The 16048-nt window shown below is 42.2% G+C and overlaps 1 protein-coding gene across 1 annotated transcript; it reads left to right on the top strand.

Moving 5' to 3' along the window:
- The first annotated feature begins 345 nt into the window (after nucleotides 1–345).
- On the top strand, nucleotides 346–14633 carry LOC106086901 (splicing factor U2AF 50 kDa subunit). The gene is made up of 6 exons (XM_013251721.2): nucleotides 346–510; nucleotides 583–1149; nucleotides 1267–1355; nucleotides 7291–7413; nucleotides 7496–7618; nucleotides 14132–14633. The coding sequence occupies exons 1-6, from the start codon at nucleotides 498–500 to the stop codon at nucleotides 14471–14473; spliced, it is 1257 nt and encodes a 418-aa protein (XP_013107175.2). The 5' UTR covers nucleotides 346–497; the 3' UTR covers nucleotides 14474–14633.
- The last annotated feature ends 1415 nt before the right edge of the window (nucleotides 14634–16048 follow it).

Genomic DNA, 16048 nt, shown 5'->3' with positions numbered 1-16048 from the left:
AACCAGGTCCTTAAGCTGTAGTTACATACCACGCGCAGCACTCATGCGTAAACAATCTAATGCGCCCACATGCAAAACAATGTTTGAACAGTAAACATATTCAAGTCATATGTATTGCGCCTTGAAACGCGTTCAATGTTGAGAGTTAGTTAACTTATCTCATCAGATGCGTGCATGCAATTGTTATGTATAACTCACACAATACAAATCAACCTATTTTAATTTTTTCTGACATGCACGCGTAAGTACGCATAAGTGCTGCGCGAGATATGTTATTGTACTTCACCTTCATTTCGTTTAAACGACCCTTAAGAATTGGTTCGTACAGAAAAAGTACGTACCATTAATGTCATTACATTGCCATCTCTGCAAGAAGGAAGTTCTGGAAGGGTTTGCAAGGAGACTGACTGTCTTTACATAAATTTTAGAGCGAAAAACCCCCATTTCTTTATTGAATAACAAAATTTGCATCCCATTGAAGACGCAGACCAAGCATAATGGGTTATAATGGTAAATAGTCGATATCAAGAAAATGAGTGCACAGTTCGTAATGGCAATCAACAATTTTTTTTCTTGGTACAGGCCGTAAACATCGTTCTCCTTCACGTTCCCGTTCACGCTCCCGTTCCCCTTCTCGATCTAGGGATAGACATCATCGTCGTAGCTCTAGAAAAGCATATAGACGTAAACCCTCACTCTATTGGGATGTTCCGCCACCGGGTTTCGAACATATCACACCTATGCAATACAAAGCTATGCAGGCCTCTGGCCAGATACCAGCGAATACAGTACCCGAAATACCACAAGCTGCCGTGCCGGTCGTTGGTTCAACAATCACCCGACAGGCACGACGCCTTTATGTGGGCAACATACCGTTCGGTGTAACCGAAGACGAAATGATGGACTTTTTCAACCAACAAATGCATTTGGTGGGCTTGGCACAGGCCGATGGCAATCCTGTGCTGGCTTGTCAAATAAATTTAGATAAAAACTTTGCATTCCTGGAATTTAGATCGATTGATGAAACGAGTCAAGCTATGGCCTTTGATGGTATTAACTTTAAAGGTCAAGTTTTAAAAATAAGAAGACCACATGATTATCAGCCTATGCCGGGGGCGACGGACACAAAAGTTGTTCAGCCTTTAGCAGGTATTTCATCTCATTTTTTTATGATTTCACATATAACAAATTTCCAAATCTTTTAATATAATCTACATAATAATTAGTTAAGCCTTGGTGTTTAGAGATATGTTTCACTATTTTCAGCTAAAGTCGTCACTATATCCACTGTGGTGCCCGACTCGCCGCATAAAATATTCATTGGAGGTCTACCAAACTATTTAGGGGAAGAACAGGTAAGTACATTGCCAGACTCAAAACTCAACACTCTGTGGAAGTTGTCGAACACTAAATGTTTTTTATTTTATTTTTTTTTTAGTATGGTACGGTTAAAATAAGAAATTATGTTTCTAGAATTCATTTCAATAGGACAATAGGCACGGTACAAGGGACAGCAATGCGGATCTGTCCAATTATTATACTTTTTCTGTTCAAAGTCATATGGTCTGGCTGAAGAGATCTCTTGATTTGTGGTTAGCCTCAAAGTCGAACGTTCGACAATGTTTCCGCGACCATTCCAACTGTGTTCCGCAGTAACTTGAATTTAACTCAGCCCCCCCTGGGAAAAAGTATTCAGATGACTCTGCCAGAAATAAGATCCGCAGCAGGTTCCATAATGCAATGAATGTAGCGGAACATGCCGAACTTGTCCTTCTGTACTATCGATACTTCGTCGAGTTAGTGGAGGTGGTCTGGCATTTACAACAGCTTATTGTGAAGCTTATTGTCCGTATTTCAAAAGATGGGATGTGTTTTGAGGTTTACAACAATCGTGGCAAGGCATAGTTCTTTACCTTTGGGCTTGATAGGAAAAAAACAAAAATAGTTTGAGGGTCTCGAAAAGAAAACCAAATTAGCCTGTAATCAACTAATAGATAGTATAGGTTAGGCTTTCCCGCACTAGGCATGAAAATCACCTTAAATTCTTAAGATTTTTTAAATTGTTTTGTTCATTGATAAGCCTTTTCCCATGCCCTTGCCCGGCTTTCGCGGCTGATAGACACCGACACTTAGGTGGGGGCACAAAAACAGGAAAAATCAGTAAAGAAGGACAAAAGTTGGGCGGTGCCAACTGTAAAATACCGTACACCTTCGCTATAAGTACAATGTGGGACCTGTATCTAATTAAGAACAAATTTTGATGGACCTCGACGAGCAAATATGTTCAAACTGTAAAAACTACTGTTGACAAATGACAACAACATGGCAAATTACCCAAAATCTGACGAACATATGTATGTTAGCTATATCTAATTCTCAACCGATTTCGAGCATACTTCTCCGGCAATGTGGTAGTCGTCGAGGAAAGCGTTGTGCAAAATTTCGCAAAGATTGGTCAAACAATATGCTTGCAGAGGCTCTTGGAGAGAAAATCGGGCGCTATATATGAAAGCTATATCCAAATCTGGGCCGATTTCTATGAAATTCACCAGTAATATTGAGAGTCCTAAGAAAATACTTCCGGCAAAATTTCGACAGAATCGGTTAACAAATGAGCACGTTTTTTTTTGCAATATTTCCCAAAATCGGATGAACATATATATGAGAGCTATACCTAAATCTGAATCGATTCCGAGCAAAGTTCTCGGGTACTGTGGCAGACGTTGAGGAAAGCGTTTTGCAAAATTTTGGCAAGATGGGTCAATAAATGCGCTTGCTTTGACTCTAGAAGTTTAAATCGGGCGATCTATATATATATGAGAGCTTTATCTAAATCTGAACCGATTTCCATGAAATTCAGCAGTAATATTGAGAGTCAGTTCCCTAATAAGTTATTTTTTTTCCTTAAACACGATATTCTCACATTGATAAGCAATGGTTGTTGTTGTAGCAGTGTGTTGTACACTGAGGCGGCAGGCCTTACCCATGAGGGACTCTATCGTGTCAATCTGGTACGTACAACCTGTTGCCATGACATTGATAGTTCTTGTTGTAGCCACATTTTCATGTGGAGGTGGCGATCCTCGTCAAGCTCCTGTAGGTGAACATCCTCGTTCTGGTTCAAAGGAACGATCGCCGCGGCAACAGGTTGGCCATTGGTTATTAAAAGGCGACAAAAACCCACCTTGTCATATCGGGCATCATAGGCTCTCAGTATTTGTGCAAGAGCAGGTGCCCCCCCGGCCTCTCACTGAGACTCTCCGCTCGATACCGCTGATTGTCCACGACTGCCGTTGCAGCTACTCCATATGGAGCATTCCTCTATGGACGCAGCTAAGCTTTTCGCGACAGCAATGAACATTAGACAGATCGTATCTCAATGTTCCAGCCTATTTGGTGCTCACAGCTATCCGGTGCCGGGCATTAGTCTAGCATATGAGTGCATTTCGTAAGTTTTTGTTCAAACCTAGTATGTACTGAGTTTGGTTTCGTTCGAACAACTTTCAAAATGCATTGTACGTCCAATGCACTTTGCGAACGTTCAGCCAATACCCAAGATGGGTGAGGCAAACAACCCTGGGAATTATTGGCCAATTGCGATATACTCTGCTCTCTTCAAGGTCAAGAAATCGCTCATGGCACTCTTGTCGGAACGTTGGAGTCGCTCAATCCACCAGTTTGGTAAGAGTAAGGTTGTGGCTCTGGATATCTCCAAGGCATTTGAAAGGGTCTGGAACGGTGCACTACATCAAAGCTTGTCGCATTTGGTGTCGATAATGGCTTCTTTCGATTTATTTCGAGCTTTCTCAGAGATCGTACTATTCGAATCGTTATAGAGAGAGAATTCTTATTTCTTATGTGGAATCGACTTCTGGCTTATCAAATCCAACATTTTGGCAAGGGCAAGAAAGGCCACTCTTACCCTATACACCTGCAAGAGAGCCATTTGGCAAAAGTTGGGGATTTAGACTGCGTGTCATGCGTTGGGTATATACTGCAGTTGTCAGACCTATAATGCTATATGGTGTTGCGGTCTGGTGGACGACGCTTCAAACACCCACGTACTGCTCCATACGTAACCGGATCCAAAGATGGCTTGTTTGTGCATCACAGCCGCACTGAGGACGACACCATCTGATGCACTGAGTTTAATGCTACATCTTATGCCTCTGGACATTGTGGCTACCCAAAAGTGCAGCGACCACTGTCGTGAGGTTAAGGGAGCTCCTTGCAATTAAAGAAGTGGTGGAATGTCTGAAATATAATGTCATTACGACGATTGGCATAAATAGATACTGGAATCTGTGGGTATACCTCTAGCGATATGTAAGCTAAGATTTCATGACCAGGCCCGAGGGACAACGAATGATAGATGGTCACAAAGAAGGAGCTGTGAGCATTCCAAAACTATGTGGCCCCATCTAGACTTGAAGAAGTCTACTGCTTTGCTGTCATTGGCTAGAAAAGACGTCTCAGTCACTGCGTCCGTCATGACAGGTCACTGTCTAATCGGAAAACATGCTGACAGACTGAAACTGTGAGAACATCGAGGAAGAAGAGACTATCGAACGACTTCTGTGTGTGTGTGTGCCGCACTAGCAGTTAGAAGGAGTTCCACTTTAGGTTCTCATTTCTTTGAGAATCTGTATGATTTAGCGGATGTAAACATTCGCAAGTTATTGGGCTTTTTAAAGCGATCTGGATGGTTCAACGTTAGGAATTAGAAGGACGAAAACGTGCAAAGTGAGTCTGTCTGCAGACTGCCACTTAAACCTAACCTGTAGTTCAAATCGGTAAATAAACTGATATATCTGCCATATAAACAGATGCTGAATCTTGACTTCTTGGGCCACTAGAGGGCGCAATTCTCCTCCTGGTATAAATTATATAAAGTGTTGTGTTATAGCTTCCAATAACTGTTGCCCAAAAAGTAATTTTTAAGAAAGAAATTCATTTAACAAACCGAATCAACGCTTGTGATATGCACCTTAAACGCAATGAATTCGATCCGTTTTTAAAACAAATCATAACTGGAGATGAAAAATGGATTTTTTACAACAACGTTAGTCGAAAACGATCATGGTCCAAGCATGGTGACAATATGTTGTTCAAATCGGTCCATGTTTTGATATTGCTGCCATATAAACCGATCTGGGGTCGTGACTTTTTGACCCTCTAGAGGGCGCAATCCTTATGCAATTTGGCTGAAGTTTTGCACGTGGTGTTTTGGTATCACTTTCAACAACCGTGCCAAGTATGAGTCAAATCGGTTTATAACCGGATATAGCTGCCATACAAAACCGATCTTGGTTCGTGAGCCTCTAGGGGGCGCAATTCTTATGTAATTTGGCTGAAATTTTTCACGTGGTGTTTTGGTATCACTTCCAACAACTGTGCTAAGTATGGGTCAAAACGGTTTATAACCAGATATAGCTGCCATACAAAACCGATCTTGGGTCGTGAGCCTCTAGAGGGCGCAATTCGTATCCGATTTGGCTGAAATTTCGCACGTGGTGTTTTGGTATCACTTTCAACAGCTGTACTAAGTATGGTTCAAATCGGATCACATCCTGATATAGCTGCCTCATAAACCGATCTAGAATCTTGAGTTCTTAAGACTCTAGAGGGCGCAATTCGTATCCGATTTGGCTGAAATTTCGCACGTGGTGTTTGGTATCACTTCCAACAACTGTGCTAAATATTGTTCAAATAGATCTAAGTTTTTAAATAGCTACCATATAAACCGATCTTGGGTCGTGAGCCTCTAGGGGGCGCAATTCTTATGCAATTTGGCTGAAATTTTTGCACGTGTTGTTTTGGTATCACTTCCAACAACTGTGCTAAGTATGGTTCAAATCGGTGAACAACCTGATATAGCTGTCATATAAACCGATCTAGAATATTGATTTCTTAAGACTCCAGAGGGCGCAATTCGTATCCGATTTGGCTGTACTTTTGCACGTGGTGTTTTGGTATCACTTCCAACAACTGTGCTAAGTATGGTTCAAATAGATCCATGTTTTTACATAGCTGCCATATAATCCGATCTTGGGTCTTGAGCCTCTACGGGGCGCAATTCTTATCCAATTTGGCTGTAATTTTGCACGTGGTCTTTTGGTATCACTTCCAACAACTGTGCTAAGTATGGCTCAATTCGGTTTATAACCTGATATAGCTGCCATACAATACCGATCTTGAATCTTGACTTCTTGAGCCACTAGAGGGCGCAATTCTCATCCAATTTGGTTGAAATTGTCCATGAAGTGAAATGAACATTGCGCGCTTTTACTTGTGTCAGTAATTAATTTGGTCTTTATATTTTGGAAAAACCTACCAAATTTTGAAGTCAGCCTACCAAGAGCAACACTGCATATGACACCATAAGCTTAGATAGACAAGTTTCTCATAATGTATGCATTCTATTGGGTTCCCCAAAAAGTAATTGCGGATTTTTCATATAGTAGGCGTTGACAAATTTTTTCAACGGCTTGTGACTCTGTAATTGCATTCTTTCTTCTGTCAGTTATCAGCTGTTACTTTTAGCTTGCTTTAGAAAAAAAAGTGTAAAAAAAGTATATATGATTAAAGTTCATTCTAAGTATTATTAAAAATGCATTTAGTTTCTTTTAAAAAATCCGCAATTACTTTTTGGGCAAACCAATATTTTAATATTTTCAGAGGACAACAGCAAAAGTTTTTCTTATTTTCAGCACAACGAACACCGAACAGTTTCCCCATTTCAGCGAACCTAAAAAAAACATAAAAACTTCTACTTTACAGCATCACTCTCTGTCACTAAAAGTTTTACTGATGATCTTTTTTCTATTCGTTTGTATAATTATAGATTAGTTTGAGCCAACGCAACAATTGTGACATCATATGTAGACATGCCATGCATATTTATAAGAAATATGCCTAATGGCATTGAAACACAATCAAAATATTCTGAGAGACTTCAAACTCAGGCGAAAAATACACATTTTTCGTATTGAAATACAACACTAAACAAATAAACAGTCATATAACCAAACAGATTATATTTCTAAACTTAAAACCCTAGAAAAGAAAAGGCAAGTTGCGTTCTTAGACAAAAAAAAAAAATCTGCATTTAAAAAGACCATTTGGTTACTCAATACCAACACCAACTAACTGGAACAAATATGGTATTTCAAGCCAAAAAAAAATATTTGTTTTATTTTTTGTTATTTTAAATACTTATTTTAAAAACCATATCTACTTTTAGTACAAATGTTATTTGTTATAATTTCATTTACTTTTATCGTTTACTAGGTGAAAGAACTTCTATTATCCTTTGGCCAATTGAGAGGTTTCAACTTGGTCAAAGATGCTGCCACCGGACTAAGCAAGGGTTATGCCTTTTGTGAATATATTGATCTCAGTTTGACCGATCAGGTTGGTAGAACAGAAAAATAATTGCATATCTCTTGTCTATATCTATTTAATATGACCATTTGTATCTTTTCTTTTCTTAAAGGCCATAGCTGGCTTACATGGCATGCAGTTGGGAGAGAAAAAGCTAATAGTCCAAAGGGCTAGTGTTGGCGCTAAAAATGCCCAAACTAATCAAACAGCTACAGCAGCACCTGTCACTATACAAGTAAGTAGTGGTTGTGGGTTGTATTGGGTTGCCCAAAAAGTAATTGCGGATTTTTTAAAAGAAAGTAAATGCATTTTTAATAAAACTTAGAATGGACTTTAATCAAATATACTTTTTTTACACTTTTTTTCTAAAGCAAGCTAAAAGTAACAGCTGATAACTGACAGAAGAAAGAATGCAATTACAGAGTCACAAGCCGTTGAAAAAATTTGTCAACGCCGACTATATGAAAAATCCGCAATTACTTTTTGGGCAACCAAATAATACCAGGGTGTTTTTTTTTCAAATGTTTTAGGAAAAGTCCAAAAAGGAAAAGTTCAATCTCGAGATAAGTCTTTATGCCAGTCACAAATTTCATTTGGTAACCTAGTCTATGTGTATAACCGAATTCAAAATCGAAGTCTGTTCGAATACTACTAAATTTCCCATGAGCAGTCCATCAAGAAACAGGGGATACTTCTCTCGTATCAATGAGTGCAGATCGATGTGTCGATTAAATTAAATAACCGTTGAGTGGAGCGGAAGTGTTTCTCATTTCGCTCCTCAAAGAAAAATGTCTGTGTCTTGGAATAGGTACTGCCTATTACGCAAAAGGTTTTTACCTTTCAGGAGTCAATCCCATGGCAGCCGGTTGTACGCACCGTATTGACCCGATGGAATCCTCATCGGCAAGGGCTGCCGCCTCAGTGTACGTGTTCGTCTTTTGTCGTCATGGGAGAGACACATCCCGGAGTGCCTTCTCCGTACGCTTCTGGTCCGTGCCGGGATTGAAAAGAACCCCGGACCCTGGTTCTGTTCGGTTTGCCAGAACCGCCTTCATCATCGGTCGGTGTCGGTGAGGTGTAACCGGTGCTTGGAGTGGGTACATTTCCGTTCTTGCTCTGGCCTAACTTCGCTACGGGAGAATAGTCATACTGGCTTTGTCGCTAGGTGCTGTGCAAACATGGCCAGCAGTGGGTCACAAGCGTCGCCGTCTTCGCCTTCGGCGTCCTCATTGTCGGACTATGTGACCCCCCCGACCTCTCCCGTACGGCAATTTATGCAACGACAGCACCCTAGCCCTACTATTGCCAGGCCAGTGCCGGGAAGTGTATCGTTCTTGCAGTTAAACTGCAATGGACTCCGAGGCAAGATTGATGAGATTGTAGATTTTATGAGTCGGAAGAGCATATCGGTCGCAGCGATCCAGGAGACAAAGCTGACTAACACCTGCAGCTTGCACAGTTGTCACGGCTACAATGTGCTACGTAAGGATCGCTCAAGGAATGGAGGTGGGGGATTGGCCTTCGTTATACACCATTCCGTGCAGTATAGACCTATCTCGCCTGCGCTTGACGCAAGTGACCCATACATGGAATGTATGGGGGTAGCAGTCAGGTCTGGTACTGCCGAGATAGAGATATACAACGTGTATATACCGCCGGTTGGTAGCTGTGTCCCGATTAATGGCCAGGCCTACAGCCCCGACATAAGTGGGTTGCTATCTGGCCATAGTCGTCTGGTTCTGGGGGACTTTAATGCACATCACTCGTCGTGGCATTCTCCCCTAGGTAACGACCAGCGTGGCATAGCTTTGACAGAGCAGATAGATAGCTCCACGTTTTGCACGGTGAATGAGGATGCCCCCACTAGGATTACGAGGAGGTGCAGCAGCTCGCCAGACATCTCAATCGCATCCCCTGATCTCCTGAGTGACGTATCCTGGCAAGCCGTCATCTCTTTGGGGTCAGACCACCTCCCCATAATTCTCACCATCAACCGACCACCCGACTTCATAACCTCTGAGCGCCGGACGTTCATCAATTATAAGAAGGCCGATTGGACTGGCTTCAGAGAGTATACCAATCGCCGCTTCAATGAACTGCCACCCCCCTCTGATGTGCTTGTGGCCGAGAGGAAATTCCGAGACATCATCAACGCAGCAGCCGCTCGCTTTATACCAGCCGGTCGAATACCACAAGTGCGACCCACTTTCCCGACGCAAGCAGTGGTACTCGCAGACGAGCGTGATGGGATTCGTGCTATGGACCCCGCTAACCCCAGAATCAGCGAGCTGAATCTGGAAATAAACAGGGTAGTCAACGAACATAAGCGGAATTTGTGGCTGGAACACTTGGAGCAATGTAACTTAGGCACCGGTGCAGGCAAACTGTGGGCCACTGTTAAGTCTCTCTCGAACCCCGGCAGACGGGACGACAGGACCTCAGTCACTTTTGGCGAGATAACCGTGACTGATCCGAAGAGATGCGCCAGGTTGTTCAACCGTCAATTTATTGTGCATCCCGAGAGTGACAGGGCAAGGAGGAGAGCCATTCGCCGTGTTCGTGGTCTCCGAGCCAATGAACAGCCATCACGGAAGCAGGAAAGACCATTAGTTCTCCCGAAGAGCATAGCACTGCTAAAACGCTAAAAAAATGAACTCCCCGCTTTCAAGTACTCTGAGAAGACCACGCCCTAGCCCTCCCGCAATGGAGACACCAGACAGTGTCCTGCGGAGGGAGACAAAGTTCGAACAGAATCGTAGGAAGCGCGCCACTCCCCTGAGTCTGCATGGAGGACTGTGACTTCCAAAAGGACGCCACAGCCATCACGGAAGGGTAAGATGGTCGCTGAAAAAGTTAAGGAGACTGGCAAGGAGATAAAAGAGAGATGAACTGCCTTATGCCGTCACCGATATCGCCAGTGCATCTGGTAGGATTCTACCGGATCATCGATGGCGAGCGGAGGATCTGTTTACCGAGCGGATTTTCGAGTATGTTCGGAACTCGCAAGAGCGTCCTAGAAATGATGAGTTGCAAGCATAGAGGGGACATCTTTACGCTACGCTTTGCGTCAGCAAAAAGTATTTGATAACGTCAAAAAGCTCTTCGGAAGTATCCACACTCCCTGGGGCGCAAAGCTCGACCTCATCAGAAAGATGGACATCCCCCAGTCACAAAGGAGACATCTGGTCGTGCAATGGGAGATGACTCAATACCGCTTAACGAACAATGGTCAACGACGAGACCATCACCGTCTTTTTTAATCTTGTGAAGCCTATGCTGGATCGGGAGACTAAATACAGCCAACAGACTGGAACCCGACGATGAAACCATCACCGACTTCGAAATTCGAAAGACTAGGATAGGCAAAGATCCTTATATTGAGAGATCTGGACGTGCAATTGGATCACGATCCGGATCACCCCTTTGGATTTTCGTTCTACCGACTGTTTCGCTATTCCACTGTGTTACATGCGCATTTCTTGCCCACGCCCTTAAATCGAACTGCGTCAGGTCGGCGGGTTAACCATTTCATTCCCTCTCAATCCGTTATGGCCCGGCACCCAAACGATGCGGATTGAGCCATCCTCAGAGAAGGCGTTAATCTCCTTCTTACACTGCAAGACTGTTCGTGATTTTAGCCTCCTGGTTGTTATTGTCCTTATGGCCATTTTACTGTCCGTAAAGATGTTCACACTCGACGCCATCGCGTTAGTATCATTGCCATCTGGAAGATCATTCGAAAGACTAATATAGGCAAAGATCTTAAGATTGAAACACCAGGCAGTGCGTGACAGGAAACTCAATGCAGCCTAACGAACAGGCGACGATGACACCATCACCCACTTCCAAGAAACCCATTTACTCAAGATTTGAAAGACTGGGATGGGCGAAGATCCTAATATTGGAATATCAGGCACTACAGCCTAACGAACAGGGACCCGACGATGGAACCATCACGGACTCTCTCAGGATTCGGAAGACTAGGATATGCAAAGATCCTACTATCAGGCAGCTTAGTGACAGAAAATTCAATGTTGCCTAAAGAACAGGGAGCAAACGATGAGACCTTCACCCACTTCAAGATGCCCATTTGCTGGATGACCAATGCTTGAGGTTGAAGGTTTGGCAACCTTCAGTCTGTCAGCATGTTTTCCGATTAGACAGTGACCTGTCATGACGGACACAATGATTGAGACGTCTGTTCTAGCTAATGACAGCAAAGCAGTAGACCTCTAGATGAGGCCACATAGTTTTGGAATGCTCACAGCCCCCTCTTTGTGACCATCTATCATTCGTTGTCCTTCGGGCCTGATCCTGAAAACTTAGCTTACATGTCGCAAGAGGCATACCCGCAGATTCTATTGTCCCTGGAGTGTGTAAGGTTGTTTCTAGTCTCGCAAGCTTGTCTGCTTTAGAATTCCCTGGGCCCGGCACCGGTGAATTTTGAACTGTTGAGCCATCTCGTTGAGAGATCGGCGATAGTCGAGGGCGGTTTGTGTGTTCAAAAATACGTTCTCCGTTTATGCCAATCGTCGTAATGACATTATATTTTAGCCATTCCACCACTTCCTTAATTGCAAGGATCTCTGCTTGATACACACTGCAGTGGTCGGGGTAACCTCTTCGATATGACCAGTTCTAGATCTTTAGAGTACACCCCAAAGCCCACCTGGTCGTTTAGTTTGGAACCATCTGTATAGAGGCCACCGTTGCGCAGAGGCTAGCATGTCCGCCTATGATGCTGAACGTCCGGGTTCGAATGCTGGCGAGACCATCAGAAACATTTTTAGCGGTGGTTTTCCCCTCCTAATGCTGGCAACATTTGTGGGGCATGTACAACTCTCCAAAGAGGTGTCGCACTGTGGCACGCCGTTCGCACTCGGCTATAAAGGGGAGGCCCCTTATCATTGAGCTTAAAAGTTGAATCGGACTGCACTCATTGATATGTGAGAAGTTTGCCCCTGTTCCTTAGTGGAATGTTCATGGGCCAAATTTGTATATTTTTTTTGTATAGAAGTCTACGTAACTTCTGTTATCAGGGATATCGTAGTTCTAATCGGTTCTATCAGGAATAGTGGTACAGTAATTTTAAAGTACAGTACAGTAAATTCCCAACTTTTGCCAATGGCTCTCTTGCAGGTGTATATGGGTGGGCCGATGGCTTGCCCTTTACTCTTTTTACGAATGACCAAAAGCTCTTGCTTTCCCTCGGAAAGCAGTGCATCAGATGGTGTCGTGCTCAGTGCGGCTGTGATGCACAAACAAGATATCCTTTGGATCCGGTTAAGTATTGAGCAGTAGGTGGTTTTTTGAAGCGCCGTCCACCAGACCACAACACCATATAGCATAATATTGTTTTGCCCAAAAAGTAATTGCGGATTTTTTAAAAGAAAGTAAATGCATTTTTAATAAAACTTAGAATGAACTTTAATCAAATATACTTTTTTTACACTTTTTTTCTAAAGCAAGCTAAAAGTAGCATGTGATAACTGACAGAAGAAAGAATGCAATTACAGAGTCATAAGGTGTGAAAAAATTTGTCAACGCCGACTATATGAAAAATCCGCAATTACTTTTTGGGCAACCCAATAGGTCTGACAACTGCAGTATATACCCAATGCACGACACGCGATCTAAATCCCCAACTTTTGCCAATGGCTCTCTTGCTAGTGTATATGGGTGGGACGTAAAGGGTAAAAGGGCCCTTTACTCTTTTTACGAATGACCCAAAGCTCTTGCTTTCCCACGGAGAAGCAATAACTTTGGCACAAAGCCGCTGTTCGTAAAGAAATTTTTCGCGTCTAAGTACTCTGGCGCACGAAGTTCTTGTCTGTTTGCGCAGCATTTCGGTATTGGCATTTTTGTTCAGATACCAAGTCTTAAATGCATCGTCTATTGATCTGACAGCATCTCTGCGTGCCCGGTTAAACCAAATTTTATTATTAGCCGGAATGAACGATCTCATTCCTATTAATATTACTTCCTGCACCATTTCGGCAGCAGCATTTACGTCACCGTTTAGAAAACAAAGTTTCCAATTGAAATGCTGGAAAAATTTGTTGAGCTTGGCCCAACGTGGACTTTCGTATTCAAAAATTGACCGCTTCGGGACTGGGGAAGAGGCGGCGCGAAGAGCAGAACACGAAAAGGACGCTGAAATTGTGCTGTGATCGGAATTACCAAGAGGCGCAAGGACATTAACTTCATACTTCTCAGGGTGCGAAGTTAAGAATAGGTCAAGAGTGTTATGTTGTGTGTCGGTTCATTTACTAGTTGCATCAGGTTTGGTATTATCAAAGCTGCTCTTCTGTCCTCTTTCCAAGCGGACGTTGTCTCTACTTATCCTTCAGGATAACGGTGACTTGTTTACCACGTTTCTGAGGCTGGTAGAACTATGAAAAAAACTTCTTTTTGGTGTTGATGCAATCATTTTCGCCGATAACGTAATAAATAACCTAGCTCTGTAAGCTCCGCTTAATGACAAATAGACCAAGTGCGTTATATCGATAATTTAAAAAATTCAAATTCAAATTCAAACAAAATCAATATGTGTAGATGTAGACGACTGTCGGGGACTTCTGTCGTCAAATTAGGCCTGGAAAAACTTACTGATCATTTTTGGCATTACCCTATATCAAGATTTTTTCTTTCGCCCGAACCCAAGATAGGCAAAATCTCCCTTTATTAGCTTCTTTGCCTTAACATTTTCTAATTTTTTCGAAATCATTTGTTGTTATATGTGATGCAGGTACCTGGTTTATCGAATCTCAATACCTCTGGTCCTCCCACTGAAGTTTTATGTCTTCTGAACATGGTCACTCCCGATGAGTTGCGCGACGAAGAGGAATATGAGGATATTTTGGAGGACATTAAAGAGGAATGCAATAAATATGGCATTGTTCGCAGCGTAGAAATACCACGTCCCATTGATGGCGTCGATGTACCCGGTTTGGGTAAAGTTTTTGTTGAATTCAATTCGGTAATGGATTGCCAAAAAGCTCAACAGGCATTGACTGGTCGCAAGTTCAGCGATCGCGTTGTAGTCACTTCATATTTTGATCCAGATAAGTATCATCGACGGGAATTTTAAACAACTTCTATTATCCCATCATATGGTATGGTATTCTCATTCTAAGTCATAAGTTTTATTATTTATCTAATACTAGCATTAGTCTATTTTACCGAATTGTACAACTTTTATTTTTTTCGAATATCAATAATAAAAGAAAAACTGATCTTAAATAATAAAACCCAAATGTTGACAGTAAAATGTAGACATGAATAGGGAAAGTGTACTAGAAGGAGTATCATGATGTCCCCAGAGGTTTTGGAAGCTCACTAGAAGGAGTATACATGCGTTTTCCAGAGTTGTTAGAAGCAGAAGGTTCTGTGATTGGTGTTAACACTTGCGAAGCTGTTGCGAGCGTTAAATCACAATGAAATGGAATATGGTCATTTGACATGGTAACTGTATGGGCTAGCTCTGTCGTGGCATATTAGTTCTTTATCCCAGAAATAAATGAATCGCAACGATGGAAATCCATGACCTCTAAAATTTCAATAGCCACAAAAGCAAATAAAACCAAATAAAGATCAAGAATTCGGTCCGGCCGAATCTTTGGAACCCACCACCTACCGTACAAGGATAATCGAGTGACTGTTTTGTATAGAAGCTATATCAAGATATAGACTGAAGTCGTCACAGAACAGCGCATGCAAAATTTCAGCTAAATCGGACAAAAATTGCAGCTAGTAAGGGCTTAAGAAGTAAAACCAGGAGATCGGTTTACATGGGAGCTATATCAGGTTATCAACCGATTCGGAACGTACTTGACACAGTTATTGGAAGTCATAAGAAGGAAACACTATGTGCAAAATTTTAGCCAAATCTGACGAAATTTGGTGCTTTGCGAGGCTCAAGAATTCAAATCGGGAGATGGATTTATCTGGAAGCTATATCAGGTTATAGACCGATTTGGAACGTACTTGACACAGTTATTGGAAGTCATAAGAGAACACCATGTGCAAAATTTCAGCCAAATTGGAGGAAATTTGTGGATTCTAGAGGCTCAAGATCAAATCGGGAGATCGGTTTATATGGGAGCTATGACAGATTATAGATCGATTCGGACCGTACTTGGCACAGTTGTTTGAAGTCATAACGGAAAACCGCACATGTAAAATTTCATCCAAATCGGACAAAAATTGGGGCTTTTAAGGGCTCAAGGAGTCAAATCGGGAGTTATATCAGGTTATAGACCGATTTGGACCTTACTTACACATTTTTTTGAAAGTCATAACGGAACACTATGTGCTAAATTTCAGCCAAATCGGATAAAAATTGCGGCTTTCAGCTGTTGGAAGTCATAAGAAAACACTTGGTGCAAAATTTTATCCAAATCGGAGGAAATTTGTGGCTTCCTGGGGCTCAAGAAGTCAAATCGGGAGATGGGTTTATATGGGAGCTTTATCAGGTTATAGAACGATTTAGATCGTACCTAACACAGTTGTTGGAAGTCATAAGAAAACACTATGTACAAAATTTTATCCAAATCGGAGGAAATTTGTGGCTTCCTGGGGCTCAAGAAGTCAAATCGGGAGATGGGTTTATATGGGAGCTTTATCAGGTTATAGAATGATTTAGATCGTACTTAACACAGTTGTT

This window comes from Stomoxys calcitrans, chromosome 4, assembly GCF_963082655.1.
Source record: "Stomoxys calcitrans chromosome 4, idStoCalc2.1, whole genome shotgun sequence".
Classification (NCBI taxonomy): Eukaryota; Metazoa; Arthropoda; class Insecta; order Diptera; family Muscidae; genus Stomoxys; species Stomoxys calcitrans.
The sequence above is the reverse complement of the archived record's forward strand: the minus strand, read 5'-3'. Positions and strand labels throughout refer to the sequence as shown.